At 48.9% G+C, this 27,485-nt stretch overlaps 2 protein-coding genes across 5 annotated transcripts; both read left to right on the top strand.

Annotated features, from left to right (window-relative positions):
* The first annotated feature begins 1,004 nt into the window (after nucleotides 1–1,004).
* SPAG5 (sperm associated antigen 5) lies at nucleotides 1,005–22,195 on the top strand. 4 transcript variants are annotated; one of them, XM_002718925.5, is made up of 24 exons: nucleotides 1,005–1,197; nucleotides 1,451–1,576; nucleotides 4,780–5,834; nucleotides 5,932–6,106; nucleotides 12,142–12,216; nucleotides 13,155–13,247; nucleotides 13,332–13,466; nucleotides 13,670–13,789; nucleotides 13,876–13,968; nucleotides 14,069–14,182; nucleotides 14,555–14,648; nucleotides 14,784–14,931; nucleotides 15,011–15,113; nucleotides 15,293–15,426; nucleotides 15,611–15,749; nucleotides 19,829–19,925; nucleotides 20,059–20,145; nucleotides 20,406–20,526; nucleotides 20,640–20,751; nucleotides 21,131–21,211; nucleotides 21,376–21,531; nucleotides 21,627–21,701; nucleotides 21,800–21,880; nucleotides 21,982–22,195. In XM_002718925.5, the coding sequence occupies exons 1-24, from the start codon at nucleotides 1,147–1,149 to the stop codon at nucleotides 22,051–22,053; spliced, it is 3,537 nt and encodes a 1,178-aa protein (XP_002718971.1). In that variant the 5' UTR covers nucleotides 1,005–1,146; the 3' UTR covers nucleotides 22,054–22,195. The 4 variants fall into 4 exon arrangements, with proteins under 4 accessions (XP_002718971.1, XP_008269254.1, XP_069917226.1 ...); XM_008271032.4 differs by having other exon boundaries at nucleotides 20,391–20,526; XM_070061125.1 differs by having other exon boundaries at nucleotides 15,611–15,752.
* A 600-nt stretch (nucleotides 22,196–22,795) lies between these two features.
* ALDOC (aldolase, fructose-bisphosphate C) lies at nucleotides 22,796–26,506 on the top strand. The gene is made up of 9 exons (XM_002718926.5): nucleotides 22,796–22,959; nucleotides 24,106–24,229; nucleotides 24,319–24,530; nucleotides 24,636–24,690; nucleotides 24,786–24,946; nucleotides 25,060–25,143; nucleotides 25,369–25,543; nucleotides 25,669–25,868; nucleotides 26,009–26,506. Exons 2-9 carry the CDS (start codon nucleotides 24,118–24,120, stop codon nucleotides 26,102–26,104), a joined length of 1,095 nt encoding a protein of 364 aa, XP_002718972.1. The 5' UTR covers nucleotides 22,796–22,959; nucleotides 24,106–24,117; the 3' UTR covers nucleotides 26,105–26,506.
* The last annotated feature ends 979 nt before the right edge of the window (nucleotides 26,507–27,485 follow it).

The following is a 27,485-nucleotide window of genomic DNA, read 5'->3' as shown; positions in this document are numbered from 1 at the left end:
TGGGACCTCGGACAAACGACATACTCTTTCTAGGTTTCAGTTCCTTCGTCTATAAAATGGGGATGTTTACAGCCATTCCTACTTCGTAGGTCCTTATGAGGATTGAATGAGCGAATACATAGAAAAAGGCACTGCAAGAGCCAGCGCTGTGGCATAGTGGGTAAAGTCGCTGTCTACAGTGCCAGCATCCCATATGGGCGCCAGTTTGAGTCCCGGCTGCTTCATTTCCAATCCAGCTCTCTGCTATGGCCTGGGAAAGCAGTAGAAGATGGCCCAAGTCCTTGGACCCCTGCACCCATATGGGAGACCTGGAAGAAGCTCCTGGCTTTGGATCGTCGCTGCTCCGGTCATTGCGGCCAACTGGGGAGTGAACCATCGGATGGAAGACCTCTCTCTCCCTCTCCTTCTCTCTGTGTGTAACTCTTTAAAATAAATACATACATCTTAAAAAAAAAAAAAAAGGCACCGCACCAGGTACATAAATGCTCAACACAGTACATGGTAGCTACTATTCCGGTGGACTTGTCACAGGCCCCAAGGTCAGCTCCAGGCAAAGTCCAGAAGGTTGGCACAGGCACCGGGGCCCAGGTTGAGAACTACGTCCCAGGCCCGCACGGGTGTGAGGACCTAAGCACAAACTGCCCAAGCGTCAGGAAAAAGCACCCACTCACCCATCATCCTGGTCTCCCCGGCCTGCTCTTTCCTGTCAAGGCTGAGGCGATGCGTTACTAAGGGAGACCTGACGAGACCTGACAACTTTCCTGACGGGGTGTGAGGGCGGTCCACTGGAAGCAGGAAGGATGGAGTCCCCGACTCTCCAGCTACCTGTCCGGTCCTCTCTGATGTGCGGACACAACTCCCGCCTCCGACCTGGTCCGTGTCCAGTCCTCAAGCCGGCGTCTGAGGTAGAGTTGCTCGGGAGACGGCGCGCCGCGCGTGGGCGGGTCCAGCCTGAGGGGGCGTGGCTAAGCGAGGCCCCGCCCTCCGGGCGCCGCCGGGCTCCAGCCTCGAGCGACGCACCGTTCTGACGCACTGCGTCTCCACAGCCAATCGGGAAGCGCAGAGTCGGTTCAAATAAAGACGGCGGGTGGACATGGGGTTCGCGAATCTTTCGGGCAGGTGATCGATCTGCGTCTTGTGTTAAAGATGTGGAGGGTGAAGAAACTGAACCTCGGCCTGTCGCCTTCGCCTCAGCCGGTGAGCGGGAGGGTCTGGAGGAGAGAGCGCTGGGCCGGGGTATGGGGGCGAGGGGACCGGCAGTGCCAAGGTTCCCGGGAAACTGGGTCGAGTTGGGGGCGGGGGGCCCGAGGAGTCTTTTTGTGGCTACGGCTCGATAGGAGTGGGACCCTTACTCTTCTTTTTGACTCAAGGGCTTCTCCAGAAGGAAGGAGGCCGGGCTGGCAGAACCCGAGCTTCCTCACACTCACTGACTTCTCACGTTCCTTCTCAGGGGAAACCAGCTATGAGGACTCCTCTCCGAGAGCTCATGCTGCAGCCCAGTCCCCTCAGCAACTCTGGAAAAATGTCGCCTGCGTGCTCCTCGCTGACCCCATCGCTGTGCAAGCTGGGGCTGCAGGTGAGATTCGCCTGGACAGCTTCTCGCCTGGGCTGTTTGCCCAGGCCGAGAGCTCAGAGGAGCAGAGGGCCGGGGCTGGAACGTAATTAATAACGATAATGAAGTCTTCTACCTCAGTGACTTCTATTTACAGCTATTCAGGCCAACTGAGAGGTGCCCTCGGGTAGTTAAAAGGAAATCCACCGAGAACCTGAATCTCCATTTAGCTGGTAGCTGGGAGTTTTTATTACCTCCTTTCCCATTCGACCTTTATCAAACTGTTGGGATATACTAGCACTCTGATTGGTGGTCTCCCTCTAACATGGCTTAGGTATGAAGAGGTCTATTTGCTACAAGAATGAGCTGTCTCCTTCCACTCCAGGAGGTGGCCAAGTCTCTTGGGATCAAATTACATCAATGGAAGATAGGGTGCTTGGACTCCCTAGCTTATCCCTTGCAGACTGCCCTCAGTGAGTTGTACTTTTGTCAAAGATCTTGAAAGATGTAGCCATGTACAAACTGCTCTTCATTTGTTGTAAAAACTTGCCAAGGAAGCCAAATGACCCTTCTAGAAGGTTCCTAAAAGAAATATTTTTGATTTATTACCTGGGAAAATTATCTTCCTAAAGAAATTGCTATCCTTTTTGTAATGAGAACTGTGACTTTGCCATATTTTTCCTCTTTCTCTGGCTTCCAGAAAGCTTAGGGTCAAATTTGATGATTAGTGCCAGTTACTTTTTTTTTTTTTTTTTAAGATTTATTTTTTTGGGGGCCAGCACTGTGGCATAGGTTAAGCATCCACCTGCAGCACCAATATCCCATATGGATGCCAGTTAAAGACCTGGCTGCTTCATTTCCGATCCAGCTCCCTGCTAATGGCTTGGGAAAGTGCTTGGGCTCCTGCATCTACATAGGAGACCCCTAAGACGCTTCTGGCTCCTGGCTTTGGATCATTCCAGCTCTGGCCATTATGACCATTTGGGGAGTAAACCAGCAGATGAAAGGCCTCTCTCTGTGTTTCTCCCTCTCTCTATCTGTAACTCTGCCTCTCAGACAGAACTTGGGGGTGGGGGGAGGAGAGAGAGAGAGAGAGCAAGCAAGTGACCTTCCATCTGCTGGTTCACTCTCTAAATGGCTGCAAGAACTGGGACTGGGCCAGACTGAAGCCAGGAATTCCAACCTGGTCTCACACATGGGTGTCAGGGGCCCAAGTAATTAGGCCTGGTGCACTAGCATGGAACTGGATCAAATGTGGAGCAGCCAAGACTCAAACTGCACTCCAGTGTGGGTTGCCAGCATCACAAGCAGTGGCTTAACCTGCACCACAGTGCCAGTTCCTTTCCATTTTCATATGCTGACTCAGATCTTTCTTTACCTTAGAGAAATTTTATTCTAATATTTGTTTTAAACTTTTAAAAAGATTTATTTATTTATTTGAAAAGCAGCATTAACACAGAGAGAGAGAGAGATCTTCCAGCCACTGGTTCACTCCTCAAGTGGCCTCAATGGCTGGAGCTAGCCCTATCAGAAGCCAGGAGCCGGGAGCATCTCCTGGGTATTCTACGTATGTGCAGGGGCCCAAGTTCTTAGGCCATCTTCTACTGCTTTCCCAGGTACATTAACAGGGAGCTGGATTGGAAGTGGAACTGCTAGGACTCAAACCAGTGTCCATATAACATGCCAGCACTGCAGACAGCGGCTTTACCCTCTATACCACAGCGCTGACCCCTTAAATTTTTTTTTATTTAAATTTTTTATTTATTTATGTGAAAGGCAGAGATAGTGACAGAGATCTACCAACCACTGGTTTACTCTCCAAATGCCTGCATCTGCTATGGGTGAGCCAGGATGAACCTAGGAGCGCAGAATCTAGGTCTTCCACATGGGTGGCAGGGACCTAAGTACTGACTCCCAGGCTGCACATTGGCAGGGAGCTGTAATCAGAAGCAAAATCAGGATTCAAACCCAGGCACTCTGAGGTGGGATTCAGGCATCTCAACTGGCATTTTAATACCTACACCCTAACATTTGTTAATCAGTACCTCATCTGTATTATGTTCTCTTTTCTTCTGGAATTTCTTTTATTCAAATGTTAGGTTTCCTGGGTTTATCTTCCATTTTTCCTAGCTTTTCCCTCAGATTTATGTTTTCTTTGTCCTTTATCTTTCCTTTTTTTTTTTTTTTTTTTTTTTTTAAGGCTTATTTATTTATTTGAAAGGCAGAGTTACAGAGAGGCAGAGGCAGAGAGAGAAAGAGAGGTCTTCCATCTGCTGGTTCACTCCCCAAATGGCTGCAATGGCCGGAGCTGGGCCAATTCGAAGCCAGGAGCCAGGAGCTGCTTCTGGTTCTCCCATGTGGGTGGCAGAGGCCCAAGCACTTGGACCGTCTTCTGCTTTCCCAGGCTATAGCAGAGAGTTGGATCGGAAGTAGAGCAGCTGGTACACGAACTGGCACCAATATGGGATGCCGGCACTATAGGCGGCAGCCTTATCTGCTATGCCACAGCGTCGGCCCCTTTCCAATTCATTTTACTGAGATTTTTTTCTTTAAGGTAATTATTATTTCTGTAAAGTTTGTTTTGTATGTGTTAAATTTGAATATTCTTTAAAATTTTATTTATTTGAAAGAGTTAGAGAAAGGGAGAAAGAGAGAGAAAGAGAGATTTTTCATACACTGGTTCACTACCCAAATGGCTATAACAGCTAGGGCTGGCCTAAGCTGAAGCCAGAAGCCAGGAACTTCATTCGACTCTCCCACATGGGTGGCAGGGTCCCAAATACTTGGGCCATCTTCCACTGCTTTCCCAGGCACATTAGCAGGGAGCTGAGTCAGAAGTAGAGCAGCTGGGATTTAAATCAGTTCTCAGAGGGATGCCAGTATTACAGATAGAGGCTTTGAGCCTTCACTCACACCCCATCGACCTTTCTCTCTGTTTCTCTGGATATGAGTTGGAGTTAGGTATAGGGATGAGTAGGGTCACATTCAAGCTGCATCTCCCTGTGACATGGATAGATATCCTCAGCCTGTTTTTCACTATAGCTTAGTTCACTTGGAAGGACCCAAAGTGGCTTACCTACTTATCTTCCCCTACTGTTGAATCTCTGTAGTGAGCAACAAAGCTGATTTTTACTTAAGCAGAGGTAATAACAACTCTCCTTTTTTGAGTTTTGATATTAGGAACTGAATTGACTGCCTTGGCCAAATACTTTTATTTCCTTTGGCAGGCAGGTGACAACAATTTCTCTCCACTGGATTTTGTCAATGCCAGGAGGACAGACTCCCCTTCAGAACAATTCAGCCATTCCTCACAGTGGCTAGATGCTTGTCAGTATAAATTAGATGAGCAGCTGCAAACCAATTTTATTCCCAAAACTTCTGAGGAAACAGTAGACTCAATGGACAACAGTGTGGTTAAGACCATGGTCTTTGTACCTTCTGCACCGGGGGAGCAGCAAGACATCACACTTGAGGCCCATTCAGATGCTGTGACAGAGACAAACAATACGTCTCTAGATGAGCCTGTGAGGCCAGAAGATGTGGTGAGAAAGAAGGTGGCGCCTTCCGTGGAAGACAGCTTTTTGGAAGTGGTTGCTGCTGTGCCTGAGAAACTGGCATGTCAGGATGCTGCAGCCTGTCTGGAGCATCTACCAGATCCCTGTTCCGAGCAACAACTACACTGCTCCAAGGAAGCCCTGGGGGTCAGGAGGCCTGAGGACTTGGTACCTTCTGAAAGAAATGCCTTCTTGCCTTCCAGCCTCTGCCTTTTCCCTTCAACTGCCTTGGAAACAGATTTCCCTGTTGATCAGGTCGACTCAGGGGAGGAAACTGCAGCTCACAGAGCTAGAGGGGAAAGAGAGATGAGCTTTCCCACACTCCCTGATGTGATTAAACTGGAAGATGAAGCATTTGTCTCAAATGTGGAGAATGTTCCTTCCATGTGCCTTTCACCAAATCCAGTAGAAATGGAATCCCAAGGAGCTTCAGGCCCAGCAGAAGATGCTGGTAGGATTCTTGCCTCTGATTCAGAGTCTTGGATGTCTCCATTGGCCTGGTTAGAAAAAGATATAAATACCTCAGTCATGCTGGAAAATCTCCGCCAAAGCTTATCCCTTCCCTCTGTGCTTCCGGATGCTGGGCTTGGCACTACTCCTTTCTCTACCTGTTCCGTGGGGACTTGGTTTACTCCCCCAGCACCACAGGAAAAAAAAACAGACAAATCCCAGGCAGAAGCAGTGGGTACTGAGGATAGTGCTTCTGAGACACAGCATCTCCCATGGGGGTAAGTGCCCTATATCCTTGTGAGCTCCATTACCCTGGACCTGCTACTCCCATCCTTCCCCTCCCTTTTTTTCCCTTATGTTCTCTTCCTGTTGCAGCCGTCCTCCAGATCTGACTACCTTGTCTCGACATGACCTAGAAGATAACCTGCTGAGCTCCCTTGTCCTTCTGAAGGTTCTCTCCCATCAGCTACAGGCCTGGAAGAGCCAGCTGGCTGTCCCCCGCCTAGAAGCCCAGGACAGTAGTACACAGACAGACACCTCTCCAAATGGGGTAAGAATGTTCTTCTCAAAGCTTGGAGGATCCTACTGGGCCCTGTCCTTCAGAATTTAGTCTGATAACCTGCCAGAGAACAAAATCATAGGTTCTTCAGAATGTGTGTGAAAGCTGGAAAATCTTTAAAGCTGTGGGTACTCACTATACCCCTATTCCAAGGGGATATAGTATCCAAGGGGATACTGACATTGTGGCATAGCAGGTTAGGCTACCACTGGCAACACTGGCATCCTATGTCAGAATGGCAGTTTGAATTCAGGCTGCTATACTTCCCATCCAGTTCCTTGCTAATGCGCCTGGGAAAGCAGTGGAAGATGGCCCACGTACCTGGGTCCCTGCCACCCACACTGAAAACCTGGATGGAATTCCAGGCTCCCGGCTTCAGCCTGGCCCAGCCTCGACCACTGTAACCATTTGGGGAGTGAACCAGCAGATGAAAGATAACTCTCTTTGTCTTTCCCTCTCTCTCTCTCTCACTTTGCCTTTCAATAAATAAAATAAATATTTGGGAAAATAAAATAATAAAGACTTTCCAAGGGAGCATAAGCAAGGAAAACTTAAATTTTAAAAAATATTTATTTTGGATGTTAGAGTTACAGAGAGAGGGGGAGATACAGATCTTCCATCTGCTGCCTCACTCCCCAGCTGGCTGCAATGGCCAGCCCTGGGCCAGGCCAAAGCCAGGAGCCAGGAGCCAGGAGCTTCTTCTGGGTCTCCCATGTGGATGGCAGGGGCCCAGGTACTTGGGTCACCATCTGCTGCTTTCCCAAGCCATTAGCAGGGAGCTGGACTGAAGCAACCAGGACAAGAATCAGTGCCCATATGGGATGCTAGCATTGCCGACAGCAGTTTTACCTGCTACACCACAGTGCTGGCCCCAAACAGAGATAATTTTTAAAGGAATTGGTTTTGAGGATGGTGTTGTGCAGAGGATTAGGCTGCCATTTGCAATGCCAGCATCCCATGTTGGGGTACCAGTTTGAGTTCTGGCTGCTATCTTCTAATCCAACTCCCTGCTGGTGCAACTGGAAGAGCAGCGGAGGGTGGCCTAAGTGCTTGGGCCCCACCCATGTGGAAGACTCAGGTGAGGTTCCAGGCTGCTGGCTTCAGCCTGGCTCAGCCCTAACTCTTGTGGCCATTTGGGGGGTGAACCAACAGATAGAGGATTTCTCTCTATGTCTCTCCCCTCTCTCTCCGTTACTCTGCTTTAGAGAGAGAGAGAGAGAGAGAGAGAAAAGGAATTGCTAGAACTTCATCTTCCAAATGTACTCTTTACTAATTTTTGCCTTTCCTGCTTCCTTCTTCTCGCTTGTCCTTGCCCACTGTGCTAAAAAAAAGAGCATACTTACACCCAATCCTGAATCTTTTTTTTTTTTCTTCAGATTTATTTATTTGAAAGGCAGAGTTACAGAAAGAGAGGGAGATCTTCTATCCACTGGTTTATTCCCCAAGTGGCCGTAACAGCAGGATTGGGCTAGCTGAAGCCAGGAACTCCATCCAGTCTCCTACATGGGTGGCAGGGCCCTAGTGCTCAAGCCATCTTCTGTTGCTTTCCCAGATTCATTATCAGAGAGCTGAATCAGAAGTGGAGCACCTGGGTTCTTGGGCCCCTGCACCTTTGTGGGAGACCCAGAAGAAGCTCCCAGCTCCTGGCTTCAGATTGGCCCAGCTCCAGCCATTGCAGCCATTTGGGGAATAAACCAGCAGATCGAAGATCTCTCTCTCTCTCTTTCTCTTTCTCTCCCTCTCTTTCTCTCTCTATCTCCCTCTCCCCCTCCCTCCTTCTGTGTCTCTGTAATTCCAACACATTAGGCATATATATTCAGAGGCGATCCTAGAATTGAGTTACATGTCCTTCCATTCCTACAAATTCTCATTATTTATGTGAAGAAAGATTTCTCAGAGCTTACATTAGAATGAAAAATAGTCATGAATTATTTCTGAAGACTTAATACCTTTTGAAAGTAATGACTTCTTGCCTTTTTCCGTGGTCTGACTTTTCTGTTCAGCTACCTCGGAAGCAGATTTCCCTGTTGATCATGTAACAATTTTAGCAATACACAGATACATGAACTAATAAGGGAGGGAAGCTCCATCCATTTCATTAATGGCTGAAATTTTAGGTAAAATTTAACTGGATATATTTATGATTTTATTTGAAAGTATATTATTACAATGATGAAAATATTTATGCATCCAAAAGAAAGTTTTTTCATTTAAAGTCTTCTGGAGAAAGGATTTTAAAAGAAAATTTTGTTTTAAACTTAGGTGAGCTTTTATATATATATATATTTGAAAGGTAGAGTGATACAGAAACAGGGAAGGTCAAAAAGATATCTTCCATCTGCTGGTTTACTTCCCAAATGTCCACAATAGCCAGGATTAGGCCAGGCTGAAGCCAGGAGAGAGGAACTCCATCCAGGTCTCCCACATGGATGGCAGGAATCTAAGAACTTAGGCTATCACCTGCTGCCTCCCAGGAGTATTTGCACGAAGCTGGATCAGAAGTGCCAAGTAGCCAGTACTTAAACAAAGCACTCTGATACAGATGCAGGCTCCCAGCTTAACCCATACAAACTGCTAGGCCACAACACCCACCCCAAAACATGGATGAACTTTTATTGTTATTGTAGATATTTTAGTTAATAACAGACTTTAAAGTATAAAAATATATTAATTAGGATGAAATTCTGTAATTAGGAATAAAAATATAGATTGAACCTGAAAAAGGAATCTTATAAAGTTTCTGATGATTAAAGAAGAGCTTTTTCTTATATTTTAAAAGCTATCAAGTAGATAAATAGCTATGAAATCATTATGGTATATGTAGTATTTGTACTATTGGATATATTTAAGAATGATTTAATAATTATATTCAAATTATCAGTATTTATAATATTTGGAAATTACAGCCATTGCAGCAGTTTAAACTTAAGAATACTTAGTCTTCAAAATTATTATAGAAGAAATGAGAGAAAAACAGTTCAAAGACCACTGTTCCAGAGGACTGTAGCTGTGATAACACAGGCCTAGGGAGGAAGGGAGTGGTGTCAGGAAAGAACTGAGAGCCTTACTAGTGGCAGTTGAGATAATAGGTGGCTGCTACTGAGCTGAGATGATCCCCAATGGCCAAAATCCTCCTTTGGATTGAAATATCCTCAAAGTAATGACTTGAGGATGCCAAAAATCCTGGAAACTATAGGCTCCTCATTCTTCCAGCTGCTCAATTTCTCTCCTGTGTTTTCTTATCTTTATATCCTTTCTTCTTGTCTTTGACCTTATTTCCTGTCTGTGAATCTTCCTTGTATCCCCTTCCCTTGATGCTTGCCAGGTCCCTTTAAAGGCCACTGAAGCAGAACCAAAGAGGGGAAATGACATCACCTTCAGCCATTTTCCCCATCACCAGGCCATGTCCTTGCCGCCTGGCTGCCTCCTTCATGCTAATCTCATCACCTGCCTGACTGCCCAGCTCTGAGCAGTATGTGTGTCCTATCCAGGGCTCACAAGGGACTCCGTGCCTTACTGCACGATGCAGCAGCTAATGATAACTGCTTTGCTGGGGAAGAGAGTGATGAACTAACTCCCTGAGACCTGAGGATGATGTGACTCTGCCTCCTTAAATCCAGACAGCGCAGCATCATGACTCAGCACTGCTGCTCCATCAGTGGCCTGTTTCCCAGATGGTGGCTGCTTTCAGCAGTGATGAAGACTCCTGCTTCCTCTTAGAAATGCAGTGTTCCAAGGGCTCTGCTGCCTTTGAGATCATACTTATCTACTCTATCTTGGATGCTAAGATTTTTATCAACTGCAAGATAGTTAAAAGTTAAAGAAAGTAGACATGCATCATAAATCCTTAAGAAAGCACTGAGGCCAGCACTGTAGGTAAAGCCCCAGCCTGCAGCGCCAGCATCCCATGTGGGCGGCAGTTCAGGTCCCGGCTGCTCCTCATCCGATCCAGCTCCCGCCTGATGTACCTGGGAAGGCAGCAGAGGATGGCCTGGGTCCTTGGGTCCCTGCACCCCTGTAGGGGACCTAGAAGAAGCTCCTGCTCTGGCTGTTGCAGCCGTTTGGGGAGTGAACCAGTGATGGAAGACCTCTCTCTCTGTAACTCTGTCTTTCAAATGAATAAAATAGATCTTAAAAAAAAAAGCATTACTGGTAATCAAAGAGGTACAAATTGAAACAATGAAATGTCATTTTCTTCTGACAAAATCAGAAAGAATATAATGCTGGTACACACTGTTCTTTCTTCAGTACAGTATAAACTGGATCATCCTTTTTTGAAGATAATTTAAGGAGGATCCTTTAAATAGTTCAAACTTTATGACCCACTATAGGCTGAAGCCAGGAGCCAGGAACTTCATCAGGGGTCTCCCACATGGGTGGCAGAGGCCCAAGTATTTGGACTGTCATCTACTGTCTTCCCAGGCTCATTAGCAGGAAGCTGGATATGAAGTGGAGATTCAAACCAGCACTCCAATATGTGATGATGCCATCACAAGTGGGGCCTTAATCCACTGTGCCACAATGCCAGCCCTGTTGTAATTTTTCTTAAGCCTTAACATATCACATTTAAGACATTCTGAATATTAATATACATCCCATTTCAGAGGTGTTAAAATGTTCAATGATATTCATCTTAGAATTTATTACACATGGCAATTTTTTTAAAGATTTATTTATTTATTTGAAAATCAGAGTTACAGAGAGAGAGTGAGAAACAGATATTTTATCTACTGGTTCACTCCCCAAAGGGCTGCAATGGCCAACAGTGGGCCAGGCCGAGGTCAGGAGCCAGCAGCTTCATGAGGGTCTCCCACATGGATGCAGGGGTGAAGTACTTGTGCCATCTTTCACTGCTTTTCCTAGGCTGTGAGAAGAGAGCTGGATTGGAAGTAGAGCAACCAGGACACAAACTGACACCTAAATGGGATGCTGGCATCGCAAATACTGGCTTTAATCACTATGCTGCAACACCTGCCCCTATTTTTAAATCATCGTAATCATTGGGGGTGGCTGCTGTATTATTGGTTAAGAATCACTGCTCTGAGCCGGCGCCGTGGCTCAATAGGCTAATCCTCCACCTTGCGGCGCCGGCACACCGGGTTCGAGTCCCGGTTGGGGCGCCGGATTCTGTCCCGGTTGCCCCTCTTCCAGGCCAGCTCTCTGCTATGGCCAGGGAGTGCAGTGGAGGATGGCCCAGGTGCTTGGGCCCTGCACCCCATGGGAGACCAGGAAAAGCACCTGGCTCCTGGCTCCTGCCAGGATCAGCGCGGTGCGCCGGCTGCAGCGGCAGCCATTGGAGGGTGAACCAACGGCAAAAAGGAAGACCTTTCTCTCTCTGTCTCTCTCTCTCACTGTCCACTCTGCCTGTCAAAAAAAAAAAAAAAAAAAAAAAAGAATCACTGCTCTGGGACCAGTGTTGGCATAGCAGGTAAAGCTGCTGCCTGCAATGCTCGCATCCCATGTGGGCACTGGTTTGAGACCCAGATGCTCCACTTCCCATCCAGGCCCTTGCTGATGTACCTGGGAAAGCAATGGAAGATGGTCCAAATGTTTGGATCCCTGCACTTACATGGGTGATTTGGAAGAAACACCTGTCTTGGCTTCAGCCTAGCCCAGCCCTGGCCTTTGTGGCCATTTGGGGAGTGAACCAGCAGATGAAAGATTCTCTTTCTCTCTCTCTCTCTCTTTCTCTGTGTAACTCTTTGAAATCAAATAAATAAATATTTTTTTAAAAAATCACTGCTCTAGGTATTGAAATTATTAATGATTTCTCTTTCCGTTTTTATTCATGTTTATATTTTCCAAAATGTTGCAATAAACACGTACTAGTTTTTTACGTATGTAAGAAGAAATTTTTTTTTTTACCTGTGTCTTGATTTGTCTTTCTGACTTGACTTCATCTAGCCATGAAACTCATACCTCCTTTTAACAGGAAAGGCTCCTGTAACTCACTGGGTTGGGAGGGGACTGAGGTTCCTGTGGTATATGCTGCTATCTCAAAAGGAACAACTGTGTTTCTCTACTAGATAACTAGGGAACCTCAATATCTTCAAGAGAGCCAAGAGATTGGACAGGCCTTGCAGCAGGCCAGGAATGTCATGGTAAGTGTTGATTGACCTTGTAGCATTTCTGGGTCTCCCATAAAGATAAAAAATGGAGATCTGGAGCATGGACTATGGCATAGCTGGTTAAGCTGCTTCTTGGGATGCCAGTGTCCTGTATTAGAGTGCCTGGGATTGAACACCATCTCTGCTTCCCATCCAGCTTCCTGCTAATGCCCTTGAAAAGCAGGAAGTAATGGCCCAGGTACTTGGGTTCCTGCCATCCATGGGAGACCTAGATGGAGTTCTGGGCTTCTGAGTTCCTGGCTTTGGCCTAGCCTAGCCCCAGGTTTTGCAGGCATTTGGGGACTGAACCAGTAGATGGAAGATCTGTCTCTCTGCACTCTGTGCCCCCAACCCTGTCACTTTGCCTTTCAAATAAATAAAACTTAAAAAAAAAAAAAAAAAAATGGAGAATATGGGATGGGCATTTGGCCTAGCAGTTAAGATGCATGGTCAAGATATCCATGTCCCATGTTAGAATGCCTGGGTTTGGTACCTGCCTGTGGATCCTAACTGTAATTTCCTGCTATTACAGACCCTGGGAAGCAGTGGTGTAGCTTGAGTAATTAGATTCCTGCCGTTGACATGGGAGATCTGGATAGCATCCCTGGTTCCTGGCCCTAGCCCCAACCCCAGCCCAATTCTGGCCATTGTAGGCATTTGGGGAGTGAACCAGTGGATTGGAGCGCTCTATTGATCTATCTGCCTGCCTCTCAAATAAATAAAAATTAAAAGAAAAAAAGGGTGGGGAATCCTGGTTGGTTAATAGATGGTGATACACAGCTGTGGGGGTGAAGAGAGGCTTCCAAACCTTGGTGAATGATGTCTCCTTATTGGAAACTTGGAATTGGGGCCAGTGCCTTTCCTCCCCCGTTTGCCCTGCTTCCTTCTTAGTGACTGTGCTTGCTGTAGCCTAACCATTTTCCCCTCTACAGCAATCATGGATGCTAGTTTCTAAAGAGCTGACATCCCTGCTTCACCTGTCCCTGCTGCACTTAGAGGAAGATAAACTCACTGTGAGTCAGGAGGTAAGCAGCATGGAGGTAGAGGCGTTGGTGGGATTGAAAGCCAAGAAAAGGAGCCAGACAAAGCACCTGATTCTTACTTTGTAGTCTCGACATGCAGAAACACTGGTCTCCTGCTGTTTTGATATGTTGAAGAAACTGAAGGCAAAGCTCCAGAGCCTCAGTGCAGAAAAAGAAGAGGCAAGGCACAGAGAGGAAATGGCCCTCAGAGGCAAGGATGCGGTAAGGTGCCAGGTGCCTGTCCCCGGACTGGGAGGGCTCTGCCTCACATTTCTGTAGGAATGCGCTGGAGACACAGACGAGTGGCCTACAAAGTGCCTGCCCTGGGGAATAGACTGAACTAATGGGGTGCTGGATGGCCATGGCTTTTTGTGCTGTTTCCCTCTGCTGCCCATTATGTCCTTTCAACCTCTTTCCTAAAACAGGCAGAAGCAGTGCTGGAGGCTTTCTGTGCACATTCCAGCCAACGCATCAGCCAGCTAGAACAGAACTTGACCTCCATGAAGGAATTCAGAGACCTCCTGAAGCAGACCCAGACCCAACTGGTAACTGAAAGGCATTTTCTTTCCTGGGGTTCCTGCTGGTGCACTTGTATGTTGCTGCCCCTTCGTACGCAAGCCTTCCCTTGTAGGTAGAGCTTCAGAAAGAGCAGGAAGGGCTGATCCAGCAAACAGTGAGTCTGACTTCTACCTTGCAACAGGACTGGCTATCCATGCAACTGGATGTGAGTATTTGGGGCTATCATAACCACTCACTCATAAGGCAGCCCTGTTAGGAGCCTTGCTTCAAGTGTGTTCAACTGACTTGCCTGCTTCCTCTGGTAGTACACGACATGGACAGCTTTGCTGAGTCGGTCTCAACAGCTCACAGAGAAACTCACAGCCAAGAGCCGGCAGGCTCTCCAGGAGCGTGATACTGCAATTAAGGATAAGCAGCAGGTACAAACCAGGAGTGGAGACTTCTTAGGACTGCCTTCCTCCTTTGCCGAAGGCCTTTCTGTTGTGTGACATCATTAGCCTCTTACTCTGTACCTGTCTGCTTCTTCACCCTGGGAGTTTGGAGACCAGCCAACTCCTTTAGCTGTGAGATGATGGCCTTGAGCCTAGTTGTTTGCTTTGCTCTTCAGCACCTTCCTCGCTTCAGCAGTTTTTCTCCTGTCTACGTCTTCCTAAGGATGAGCCTTATTTTCTGTAGTGTTGCTGTCTGGGATCAAGATAACTTCCCGTCTTGTCCAGAAAGAGAAGCTGGTCTAGATCCTGGGATTCTTGATTCAGGAGAAACTATAGGGGGAAACTACCTTTTCTTCCCAGGTTTCCAGGGAGCTGGAACAAGTCTCTGCTCATTTAGAGCACTGCAAAGGCCAAATAGAACAACTGGAGTTAGAAAACAGTCGCCTAGCAACAGGTGTGTATGTGTACGCGCATGTGCATGCAAGCAGCTGAGCCGTGCTAAGGGTAGGAGTGTGGCAAAGAGCAAGGAATTGTGGGTAGTTTCTGACCTGGAAACTGCATTGGTGTCATTAGGATACTTTTGGTCTAGATCTCCGAGCTCAGCTGCAGATTCTGGCCAGCGTGGACAGCCAGCTAAAAGAGCTGCAGAGTCAGCATGCCCATTGTGCTCAGGACCTGGCTACAAAGGATGAGTTGCTCTGCCAGGTTACCCAGAGCAAGGAGGAGCAGGCTGCTCAGTGAGTTCCCATCAGGTTATTGTGCAGTAGGCATCTAGCATATAGGACCACACGGGATCTAACATAAGGTCTCTGGCAGATGGCAAAAGGAAGAGGCAGCACTAAAACACATGCAGGCAGAACTGCAACAGCAACAGGCTGTTCTGGCCAAGGAGGTGCAGGACCTGAAGGAGACCCTGGAGGTAAGTAATATGGCCTGGGACAAGGGGACAAGGGAGCTGGTCAAATTCCAAGAGTGTAACTTGCCTGATGGTATTGAAGTGAGGTTTGAGACTGGGAATCCTAAGTTCTCCATTTGGAATCTACTCCCCTCCCCCAACCCCCTTCTTGCTCCTTTCCTTTCCTTCTCCTGTTTTTCCAGTTTGCAGACCAAGAGAATCAGGTTGCTCACTTGGAGCTGGGCCAGGTTGAGTGTCAGTTGAAAGCCACGCTGGAAGTGCTCCGGGAGCGCAGCCTGCAGTGTGAGAACCTCAAGGACACCGTGGAGAACCTAAAGTAAGATCTTAACCTTTTTGTGCTTTCCTGCCAAGTGCCTATTTTTCACAGGATCACTTCTAAAGAAGGCAAAGTCTCCAAGAAGAGATTAGGACATTGTCAAACTTCTTGTTTCTCTCTTTGAATGCAACTCTGTGAGGGTTTAGGAGAGGTGTTTGGCCATCCTCCATGTTCTTTGTTTCAGGGCTGACCTGGCCAACACCATAGCAGAGAACCAGGAGCAAGACCTGGAGAAGACACGCCAGTGTTCACGAGAGCTAGGGTTGCTTACTGAACAGCTGCAGAGGCTGACCCTCTTCCTACAGACAACACTAAAGGAGAAGGTGGTTCTTTTTCTTCCTTCCAGTTTTATCTGTTGTATAATATGGTCTTCTTGAAACACTGTTCTCATTCCACCTCTGTAATGTACAGGGACTTTTGGTTATCTAAATGACCTTCAACCTGTTGCTGAAACTTTTTGTCATCTGTTTCCCAGCTCCCTATTATGAACCCTTACTAGACTCTGTGCTCCTGGGCTAGGGCTAGGGCTAGGGTTAGGGTTCACACTCACACTGGAAATACTCTTTCCTTTCCTGTTAAAATCTGCATTAGTTCACATTCTTTGTAATGTTCCCAAATCAACAAAGACTCAGTGTTTCTTCTGCCATATTTGTCACCAACTTACTCTCTTTTTGTACTTGTATTAATTTTCCTTGGATGTCTGGTCTCTAACTAGACTACATTTAAAGAAAGCAGAAATTTAACCTCACTTCTTTGCTTCCCAGCAGAGTACACTAAACAGTAAATGATTACTTGTAGTCTTGAAGAATAGAGTTAGATTACCCAACAGGTAAAGGTACAAACAAGATCTTTTTTTTTTTTAATATTTATTTATTTATTTGAAAGTCAGAGTTACACAGAGAAGAGAGGCAGGGAGAGAGAGAGAGAGAGAGAGAGAGAGATCTTCCATCCGCTGGTTCACTCCCCAGTTGGCCATAACAGCCGGCCGAAACCAGGAGCCAGGAGCTTCTTCCTGGTCTCCCAAGCAAGTGCAAAGGCCCAAGGACTTGGGCCATCCTCTACTGCTTTCCCAGGCCATAGCACAGAGCTGGATTGAAAGTGGAGCAGCTGGGACTCAAACTGGCACCCATATGGGATGCTGGTGCCTCAGGCCGAGGCGTTAACCCGCTGGGCCACAGCACCAGCCCCAAGGTACAAACAAGATCTTTAAAGGTAGATCTGGGCCGGCGCCGCGGCTCACTAGGCTAATCCTCTGCCTAGCGGCGCCGGCACACCGGGTTCTAGTCCCGGTCGGGGGGCCGGATTCTGTCCCGGTTGCCCCTCTTCCAGGCCAGCCCTCTGCTGTGGCCAGGGAGTGCAGTGGAGGATGGCCCAAGTGCTTGGGCCCTGCACCCCATGGGAGACCAGAAAAAGCACCTAGCTCCTGGCTCCTGCCATTGGATCAGCGCGGTGCGCCGGCCGCAGCGCACCGGCCGCGGCGGCCATTGGAGGGTGAACCAGTGGCAAAGGAAGACCTTTCTCTCTGTCTTTCTCTCTCACTGTCCACTCTGCCTGTCAAAAAAAAAAAAAAAAAAAAAAAAGAAAGGTAGATCTGACCTTGTTTCCCAAATGTGTGCTGCTGAGCACAGGAAATGTCAAAGAATCTGCAGTCTAGCAGGGAACACAGACAGATGTAAAATTGTCACTTTGACTTAAGATCATAGTAGAGGTCTGCAGAGACCACAGAGAAAGGAGGCTTGATTCTACTTTTTCTTTTTTTAAGATGTATTTATTTATTTGAAAGTCAGAGTTAAAGAGAGAGATCTTACATCCGCTGGCTCACTCCCCAGATGGCCCCAACAGCCAGGGCTAGACTAAGCCAGGAGTGGGTGCTTCTTTTGAATCTCCCACATGCAGGGGCACATGCACTTGAACAATCTTCTGCTGCTTTCCCAGGTGCATTAGCAGGGAGCTAGATTGGAAGTGGAGCAACCAGGACTTGAACTGAAACCCATATGGGATGCCGGCATTGCAGGCAATAGCTTTACCTGCTACACCACAACACTGTCCCCTCAGTTCTACTTTTGAGAGTTAGGATTCTTCTCAAAACATGTGATCTTGGGCAGTCTTGAGGTTTAGAAGTTTGTAGGGCAGGAGTCAGCATATGGGAATACCCACCAGGCAGAGAGAATAGTACTTGAAGGTCAAAGAGAGAACCATATATAGAAGTTTCATATGACTACCAGTGAGAATCATGTAGAAAGCCATACACACATAGTATAATATGTGTACTTTTTTGTGTTTACCTTGTGACAAGACATGGGCTTGGTGCTGGGACTACAGGATGAACAAGGCAAGTTCCCCACTCATATGGAATGTGGCCAAAATTTAGGGAATGGAAAGTAGTTCTTTCTGATTGTAGTGCAGGAGTTGCATGGGGCAAGGTAGAGGACAAGACTATAGAAGTAGCAGGAGGCCAGATTTTGAAAGCTTGAACTATAACTATAGAGGGGATAGATTGAATGGATTCAATAGCTATTTAGGATGTGGAAGTAATTGAACCTGGTGATGAGATTGATGCAGAAGGTAGGATCCTTAGACTGCCAGAAACATGGTAATGCTCTTCTCTAGAACTGGGGATGGCAAATTTTTCCTAAAAGGGCCATATAATTAGTATTTTCAGCTTTGTGGGCCATATGTTATCTGTCTCAACTTCTCAACTCTACCTTTGTAAAGAGCAGTCACAGACAAATGTAAATGATGAGTGGGTTCCAATTAAACTTCACTTACAAGAGCAGTTGGCAGGCCACAGTTGACCTCAGGCTGTAATTTACTGCCTTCCAAACTTCATTCCACCATTCCCACTCTAGAATAGTAAATAGAGGAGTAAGACAGTTTTTGATGTGGTGGAACAGGGAAAATGGTGAACTCAGCTTTATACATACTAAGTTTCCAATGGACTGGAACATTCTAGTTGATTTTTCACAGGCCATTAGCCTTTGTTTCTGGAGAATGGGAAAAAATCCAGTTGAGAAAAAGAGATTGAAGAGTCATTCATGTGGAAGTGGAAGTCTGAGGGGGGTTTTTGTGGTGCTCCTGAAGCGATGCCACCCAGGAAATGGATAAGACTAAAAAGAGGGCCAAGGGCTGAGCCACGAGAGTCCAACAGTTAAGGAAGTATCTGTGGGTAGAGAGAAGAAATAGCCAAGAGTATGAGGTCCTCTTATGAGGAGTGACGGGTACCAGATGCCAGGAAAAGGAAATTTTTGCAACGACATGGTTATTAGTATCAAACAAGTCAGTTGCAACAAGAACTGAGTGTGTATTGCATTTGAAAGTAAATATCATTAGTGAGCCAAATGATGAGTTTTGGTGGAATGGTGGGTCAGATGCCCAAGTGTAGTAAACTGTGGTGTTGATAGATGGTGAGAATTATAGGCAAGAAGTGTAGGATTTTATTCCTTTTTATTTTTTCAAAGTAAAGGGAAAGAGAAAAGGTAATAGCTAAAGGGAGACTTAATGTAAGAGAAAAGTTTTTTGTTTATGTTTTAAAAATATTGTTTTAGGGGCTGGCACTGTAGCATAGCAGGTTAAGTTGCTACCCGCAGCACCGGCATCCCATATGGGCACCGGTTCATATCCCAGTTGCTCCTCTTCCGATCCAGCTCCCTACTAATATACTTGGGAAGGCAGCAGAAGATGGCTTGAGTGCTTGCACCCCTGCACCCATGTGGGAGACCCAGAAGAAGCTCCCGGCTCCTGGCTTTTGTTCGGCCCAGTTCTGACTGTTGTGGCCATTTGTGGAGTGAACCAGAGGATAGATCTCTCTCTTGCTAACTCTGCCTTTCAAATAAATAAATAAATCTTAAACAATAAAATCATTGTTTTAGTAGGAGAATTGTATAAGAAAATAAACATGTTGGGGAAAAGGTACTGTTAATGGGGGAGAAGAAGATAGAGAAGTTAGGCACTACGTGGAACAGTATTCTAGAAGAGATGACCACGAGCTTGTGGGAGCTCAGGGAATCACTCACCCTGATGAGCAGCTGACATTTTTTTCTTGTATTATTACTTTTTAAAGGTTTATTTTATTTATTTGAAAGGCAGAGTTAGAGAAAGAGAAGGGGAGAGATCTTTCATCTGTTGGTACACTCCCCAAATGGCCGCAATGGCTGCAGCTGGGGCTGGGCCAGGCCAAAGCCAGAAGCTTCTTTCAGGTCTCCCACATGGGTGGTAGGGGCCCAGACACTTGGACCATCTTCTGCTACTTTCCCAGGCACATTAGCAGGGAGCTGGATTGGAAATGGAATAGCTAGGACGTGAACAAGCACCCATATGGGATGCCGTTGTCACAAGTGGCAGTTTAATCCAGTGCACCACAACATTGCTCTCTGATTTTTTCTTTTTTCTAATTTGCTCTTAGGCTGAACCAGAGACTCCTCTGCTGAGCACAGCCCATGATCCCATGCCCAGTGACAGCACCTTCTCAGGCAGCATCATGACAGCAGTGACAGATGAAGGTTAAAGCTCCTGGGATTTGGGGGTGGGAAAGTGGTGACCCTGCTCCTTCCTGCCTTTCCCTGGGTTCCACTATGGCAGGCCCCTGAGAGGGTAACCAGAGGAGCCCTCTCTCATGCTTGGTTTTTGTTTCAGAGCCAGAATCAGCTCCTGTGCCCTTGCTTGGAAGTGAAAAGAGTGCTTTCACCCGAGTAGTGTCAGTGGTTTCCCTTCAGTCTGCAGGTTAGGATGGGCTCCAGGGATTCTGCCTCATTTCTAGAAAATCTGGTGGTGATGAGTAAAAACAAAAGCAGTGAAAAGTAATTTGCTCTAAAAACCTCAATTCTACTTGGGCTCATTTTATTTCTGCCTTTTGGGATCTAATGTTCTAGACATTCAAATCCTGTGGGTGGGAAACATGGATGAGTTGTGGAGGTGAGGAGTCTACTCTTCTTCCTTCCAGGGTAAAGGGCTCTACCCCCATGTAGGACTTTGTTTTTCAGAGACCCCCAGCATGGAGACAAGCCTGGCAGAAATGAGTACTATGATTCTCAAGCTTCAGAGCCTGTGTTCCCAAGTGCAAGAGTCAAAAGAAGAAGCCATCAGCACTCTGCAGCAAAAAATGTGAGTGGGCTGGAGTCTGGTGAGGGGGACAGTGACACAGCCCCTATTGCTGGACTAGCTGGACACTTGTGCATGAGAAGACAAGAGTGATGTTGAATTCTCTCCTCCCCTAGTTGCGATCTGCAGGCTAGGCTGCAGGCTGAGGAGGAAGAGCATCAGGAAGCCCAGAAGGCAAAGGAAGCAGACATAGAGAGGCTGAACCAGGCCCTGTGCTTGCGCTACAAGGTGAAGGAGGGGCCTAGAAGTGGGGCGATGAAGAACTGGAGCAGCTCTACTGGCCCACTGGGAGCCATTGTCTCTCCAGGAATCTGGGTGGTGGGGATTTTCCAACCACTGCCCTAGTTTTGCCCTTCCAGGGTCAAATATTTCACAAATTTGGGAATCAGCTACAGGCTGACCTGTCTTCCCAGTCAGGAACCCTAGCAGAACTCTCCCAACACTGAAATGTGCCTGGCCTGACTTGGCCCTGGAGGAAGAATTGGAGTGATAGCATCTGGCCCCACCTGGGTAGAGCATGAGTCAGGCACTCTGTCCTATCTCCTGGCAAAGGCTGCAAAGAAACCAGCTCTCCCTCTGTGCTTTCTCACTTGCTTTTCCCTCACAGAATGAAAAGGAGCTCGAGGAAGTAATACGGAAGCAGAACGAGAAGATCCTAGAGCAGATCGACAAGAGTGGCGAGCTCATAGTACGTTCACCACGATGCCCGGGCCTCTGCCTCTGCGTCACTGGTAGCCAGGATCCCAAATATGAGAATCAGATATCTTAGTCTATGTTGGTGTCAGGTGGGATGAGAGGGGTACAGAGGACCTTTGCAGGATACTAGATGCCTCTTCATTTCTTGCCTTCCAGAGTCTTAAAGAAGAGGTGACCCAGCTTACCCGCTCACTTCGGCGTGCAGAGACAGAAACTAAGGTGCTCCAGGAGACCCTGGAAGGCCAGCTGGACCCTAACTGTCAGCCCATGGCCACCAACTGGATCCAGGAGAAAGTGTGGCTCTCTCAGGAGGTGACTCAGAGTTAGAGGAGCTGGGCAGTGGGGAGCTCAGTTGGGTAGAGGAGGTGGGCAGTGGTGAGGCCCTGTTAATCTGTATATATTCATAGGTGGACAAGCTGAGAGTGATGTTTCTGGAGATGAAAAATGAGAAGGCAAAACTCGTAGTCAAGTTCCAGGGCCATGTAAGAATTTCCGTGCTGTTTAAGGTCATTTCCCACCAGCAAGTGCCCTGCATGTGTTCTTTTAAGCATGGGGCTTGTGGAACCTATTTGTTTTCTAGAGAAACATCCTAGAAGAGAACCTTCGGCGCTCTGACAAAGAGCTAAAGAAATTAGATGACATCGTTCAGCATATATATGAGGTGAAGTGTCGCGGGAGTTGGTAGGACCTTAGTCCTGGTACAGGGCCTGGCCCTAGGAAGTACTGATGTGGGCCTGACCGCCCTTTCCACTTCCCTTCCAGACTCTGTTGTCCATCCCAGAAGTAGTGAAGGGTTGCAAGGAACTGCAAGGATTGCTGGACTTTCTGAGCTAAGAAACTGAGTGCTGGAATGCGCCGTACTCCTTTTTGCCTACAGTACCCCTTACCCCTCTACCAGGACCAACTGGCCTAGAGCCGACTATATGTAATACTATTTAAATAAAGTGTATTTAATTACTTCTTCAAGATCACTGAATCTTTTTGTGTGTTTGTTTTGTTCACTGAATCTTACATTTTGGGCGGGAGGGGAGGAGCTGGATGAGATCTGGAAAGGGGCAGCTTGGCCCTCCTGCGCGGGCAGCCACCCTCCACACATCCTTCTGCACCTCCTACTGCCTCCAGAGCCAAGGCTCTGCCCTTCCTCCTTCCCTTGCTGAAGACTGGGCTCTGGACTGCTTGTTCCCTGGCGCATGGCCTGGGGGGAACAGAATAAGCTCCATTCTCTTTTCCCAATCCTCCCCAGGGGTAGGTTCTGGTAAATATTGGGCTGAGGACAGAGAAGCTCAGTTCATTACTCCCAGCCCTGAACTTGGGTACCTTGTCGAGGTCTCTGTCCCACCAACCACACCTGTTGCGGTTGTTAGATGACTTGTTTTTGCCAACAGTGCTGGGCACATACTAAAGGCCAGTGTGGCAGAAATAAAGGCAAGGCAATTTTCTGCCCCTGGGGCCCTGCTGGCCTGGCTCCACGAAGTGGGAGGGGGGACAGTCTACAACAGCCTCGGAGGTCCTGGCTCCGAAGTCACTCCACTGCGCCGCCCCGCCTCTGTGGGCGGGGCCTTGCCCCAGCAGCCTCCAAGAGGGGCGTGGCCAGGGTGGAAGTGCCGGCCCCGCCCCCCGGGGAGTCACGTAGCTCTGCGGCAGCCGCAGCCTCATTAACCGGAGCCGGGGCTGGAGCTGCAGCAGTCGCTGACTGGTGCCCGAGCGCTGCTTGTTGCTGCCGAGGATAACTGCGCGCAGGTAATGCCCGCGGCGGGGCAGGAGCCGTTCGGCGCCACGGCTTCCTCTCCTGGGTTCTTTCCCTGCCGTGCTTGCCCTGCTGTCCCGGCCCCTGGGTGTGCACTTTCTGCTGTCTCCCAACATCCTCGCTCCTTTCTGTCCCCTAGAAAGCCTATGGCTCAGCCTCTCCCTCTCCGCCCCTTTCTCTTCACTCTGCCGCTTAGGCTGCAGCTCTCCCAGCCCCGAATCCTGTGTTTTCCTTGAGGTCAGCTTCTCCTACCCTGCCTATGTTAGTCTCAGCCTGCTCCCTCTCCTCCTAAGCCAGCTTCCCTCCGCTTTCTCTTGCCTTCTCTGTCCCTTGGTCCAGGTCCCTCCCTGTGACAGGTTAGCCTGCATCACAGCACCTCCCCCAGCTCTCCTTTCTGCTCCTCCTCACTTCTCCCTCTCCTCTGCAGGCTCTCCACGTACTCCTTTGAACTCCGGCCCCTTCTCCTGGGTGTCTGGGCTGTGGAGAGTGAGTGGATGAGAGTGAGGCATGGCTTGGGAGCCCCACTGGGGCCAACCTGTGGCACTGGGGTGAGGAGTAGGCAATAGGAGTAGGCATTCAGGCTTGCAGTATGGAAATGAACAGGTTAAGGAAGACGGGCACTGTTATTTGGGCCACTGTAGTCTGCTTGCCCCATCCTCCTGACCTTTTCCCCTGGAAGCTGGAGGAGGGAGGAGGGGGCAGTGATAGGAACTTCCACCCCATTTGGAAGCCTTGGAAGTAAGTGCGTTCTCCCTGGGGCCCCTGTTGAGGATGAAGAAAAGCCAGGGTGTGTGCCTACCTCAAGAAGGGGCCACGTTTAGTGAAAGAAGGGTTTGCACCCTTGACTGGGCAGAAGTTTCATAAGAAGACCTGTAGCTTCAGGGCTGCTCGCCTCCCCACCCCCACCCTGCATCTTTACTCAGGACTGGGAAAGGTGCCCACCAGGGACAAAAGAAGATGTGGGAACTGGGGCCCTGAGCCTGCTGTCAGAGGATTGGTGCCACTCTGATGCCCAGGACCCAAGCCAAGAACTGCTGCTCTGTTCCCAGCCCCATGCTTGTGGTGACCCATTTGGCCAGGAGCGGACGCTGAGGAGGTGATGGGTAGGGTCCAGCTTTTGTATTTTGTTTCTACTCCAGAGAGCTGTCACCATGCCTCACTCTTACCCAGCCCTTTCTGCTGAGCAGAAGAAGGAACTGTCTGACATCGCTCTCCGGATTGTGGCCCCAGGCAAAGGCATTCTGGCTGCAGATGAGTCTGTAGGTAGGTGGGGGCCTGTGGCCAGGTGGGGTAGAGGTGGCGAAAGAGCCCTGGGGCCCATGTCCTTGCTGCCCCACATTGTTTGCCTCCAGGAAGCATGGCCAAGCGACTGAGCCAAATTGGGGTGGAGAACACGGAGGAGAACCGTCGGCTGTACCGCCAGGTCCTGTTCAGTGCCGACGACCGTGTGAAGAAGTGCATTGGAGGTGTCATCTTCTTCCACGAAACCCTCTACCAGAAGGACGATAATGGTGTCCCCTTCGTGCATACGATCCAGGATAAGGGCATTGTTGTGGGCATCAAGGTGCAGCCCCTGACCCTGAATTGGGAGTGAAAATAGATGCATGTAGGATGGCTGGAGGAGGGAGCCCTACTTGGGTTCAACTGTCTGCCTGTGTTTCCCCTGCAGGTAGACAAGGGTGTGGTGCCTCTGGCCGGGACTGATGGGGAAACCACCACTCAAGGTACAGGGTGGGTGGGCTTCGGGACCACGGAAGTGCCAGGTGGCTGATGCTGGCAAAGGAGGGGCAGGATGAAGAAGCTGGCGCTGTGCTTGCAGGGCTGGATGGGCTTTCGGAACGCTGTGCTCAGTACAAGAAGGATGGTGCCGACTTTGCCAAGTGGCGCTGTGTGCTGAAAATCAGTGAGCGCACGCCCTCAGCACTTGCCATTCTGGAGAATGCCAATGTGCTGGCCCGCTATGCCAGCATCTGCCAGCAGGTGCGTGTGCTGGGGGGTTGGGTGGTCAGATGGTTGCCCTGTGCCTGGTGGGGGAGGGTTACAGGACTTCCATCCCTCCTGCTACCTCCCAAGCTACTCTGCTTTGTCTGCAGAATGGCATTGTGCCTATTGTGGAACCTGAGATCCTACCTGATGGGGACCATGACCTCAAACGTTGCCAGTATGTTACGGAGAAGGTGAGTCTACACACAGGCACAGACACGTATGATAGGACACGTACTCATCCTGGCAGGGATGCTGTGTCCCATCACTCCTGGCTCATATCCAGGCCATGGTTTCCCCTAGTGCTGTTTCACCTGGCCCCAGCGCAGCCTGTGCCTATCTGAGCGCTTCCTGTGCACACCCACTTACCTGTGCAGTAGAGTAGGGCAGACCCACTGTAAACATCCTCTGCTCCCCAGGTCCTGGCTGCTGTGTACAAGGCTCTGAGTGACCATCATGTATACCTGGAGGGGACGCTGCTGAAGCCCAACATGGTGACTCCTGGCCATGCCTGTCCCATCAAGTATAGCCCAGAGGAGATTGCCATGGCAACTGTCACTGCCCTGCGTCGCACTGTGCCCCCAGCTGTCCCAGGTACTACTCTGCTCCCTGACCTCCGATCCCCAAGGCCCATCATTCTTCATTTCGTGGTCTTCTTGGATCCCTTACCCTGGACAAACAGGAAGTAACCAACCAGTTTCTCTTCTCTCCTCTCCTAGGAGTGACCTTCCTGTCTGGGGGTCAGAGTGAAGAGGAGGCATCACTCAACCTCAATGCCATCAACCGCTGCCCCCTTCCCCGGCCCTGGGCCCTCACCTTCTCCTATGGGCGTGCCTTGCAGGCCTCTGCACTCAATGCCTGGCGAGGGCAACAGGACAACGCTGGGGCTGCTACTGAGGAGTTCATCAAGCGGGCTGAGGTTGGGAGCTAGAGGTGGTGTGGTGGGATGTGTGTAGCTGGGAAGGGGCCGGTACCCACAGGCTAAAGCCTGGGCAGGATTTGACACCCGTGGGCTGGTTCCTCCACCTGCTTACCTCCCTCCCTTCTTGCCTTTTGTAGGTGAATGGTCTTGCAGCCCAGGGGAAGTATGAAGGCAGTGGGGAGGACGGTGGAGCGGCTGCACAGTCCCTCTACATTGCCAACCATGCCTACTGAGAACCTACTCCACACCACAGCCCTCGGCCCAGCCACCTGCACCCACTCTTGCCTGTAGTCTTGGCCGGGGCCAAATAGCCATACAGAGCAGAAATGCTTTCATTCAGCCACAAGTCATCTTCCTTTTCTCTCCTCCCTTTCCCTTTCCAATTGCTTACCTGGGACCATAGGATGGGAGGATGGGGAGTCCCTTATGACTGAGGGCAGGAGAACTTGGTAGAAGTCAGGGCAGGGTGCCTGGGTGTCCCCCTACCTCTGCTAGCCTCCACACTTTTCCCATGACGGTATAGCTTCTCCTTGAGCTCTCCTTGCCGGCCCTCTCTCCTGGGATCAGAGGGTAGAACATTAGTCTGACTCATGCCTTGAATACATACTGCAGAGCAAATAAATGGTAGCAAAACATGCTACTTTGTCTGTCTGATTTTCACATCAAATTCCCACCTCTCAGTGTCTGATATCTGCTGTTTCTACATCTGGGGCCTCTGACTGTGGCAGTGGAGAGGGTGGGATTTGAGTTTTGCTGGGCTTCAAGCTTATGGAGGAGGGGCACACCCAGTCAACGTTCCCAGCTCAGGGTCTTGCCTGTTGGTGTCCAAGGCTAGAGTGAGGGCAGCGGGGAGGGCTGCAAGTTTTCCAGGGACTGCCACTTCAGAGGCACTAGGCTGCCGCCTCCGAGGGTAGCAGTGAGGAGACGTCAGCATTTCCCGAAGGCCAGATTTATACAAGGCCCAAAGCTGGGAGTTAGTGCCACAAGCTGCCATAAGGGGAGGTGGGCGGCTCTCACTCTCTGAGCCCTGCTGGAGCCTGACTCGTTCCACTAGGGGGAGCCATAGGCAACCCTCCAAGGCTTGGGGCTGAGGCGGGTATTTAGGAGGTTGCCAAGAGCTATGGGTTCAGGGTGAGTACAGAGGGGGCCTGTGTGAGGGTCAGGCTAGTCCGGGGAGCCCCCTGCTGGACTTTGATCACGGGGCTGGAGTGTGAAGCAGGTTGAGAATCTGGGTTTACCTGAGCAGGTGAAAGATGGGAGAACGAGATGGTTGTGTTGTGTGAACTGAGGCCACCCATTCTCTAAGGGTGTGGCTTGACCTTATACCCAGAACAGCTAACACTTCATAGCACTTTCTATTTGCTCCTGACAGGCTTTGTTCTAATCACTTCACACGTGTTAACTCATTTACTACAACTTTAGCAGGAGGTACTGTTATTATCTCTAATGTGAGGAAACAGGCACAGAGAGAGAGCTTAAAGTCACACAGGTGATAGGCAGTGAAGCCAGAATCTGAACCGGAGTGATCAGGATCCTGTCTCTGCTCATGAATTTTCAAGATTTTTATTGGGGGAATATTATGGTTTTTCCAATGGAAATGAATCAAATAAATTG

The sequence above is a fragment of the Oryctolagus cuniculus genome, chromosome 17 (assembly GCF_964237555.1).
Source record: "Oryctolagus cuniculus chromosome 17, mOryCun1.1, whole genome shotgun sequence".
In the NCBI taxonomy this organism is placed as follows: Eukaryota; Metazoa; Chordata; class Mammalia; order Lagomorpha; family Leporidae; genus Oryctolagus; species Oryctolagus cuniculus.
This window is presented reverse-complemented; position numbering and strand designations above follow the sequence as displayed.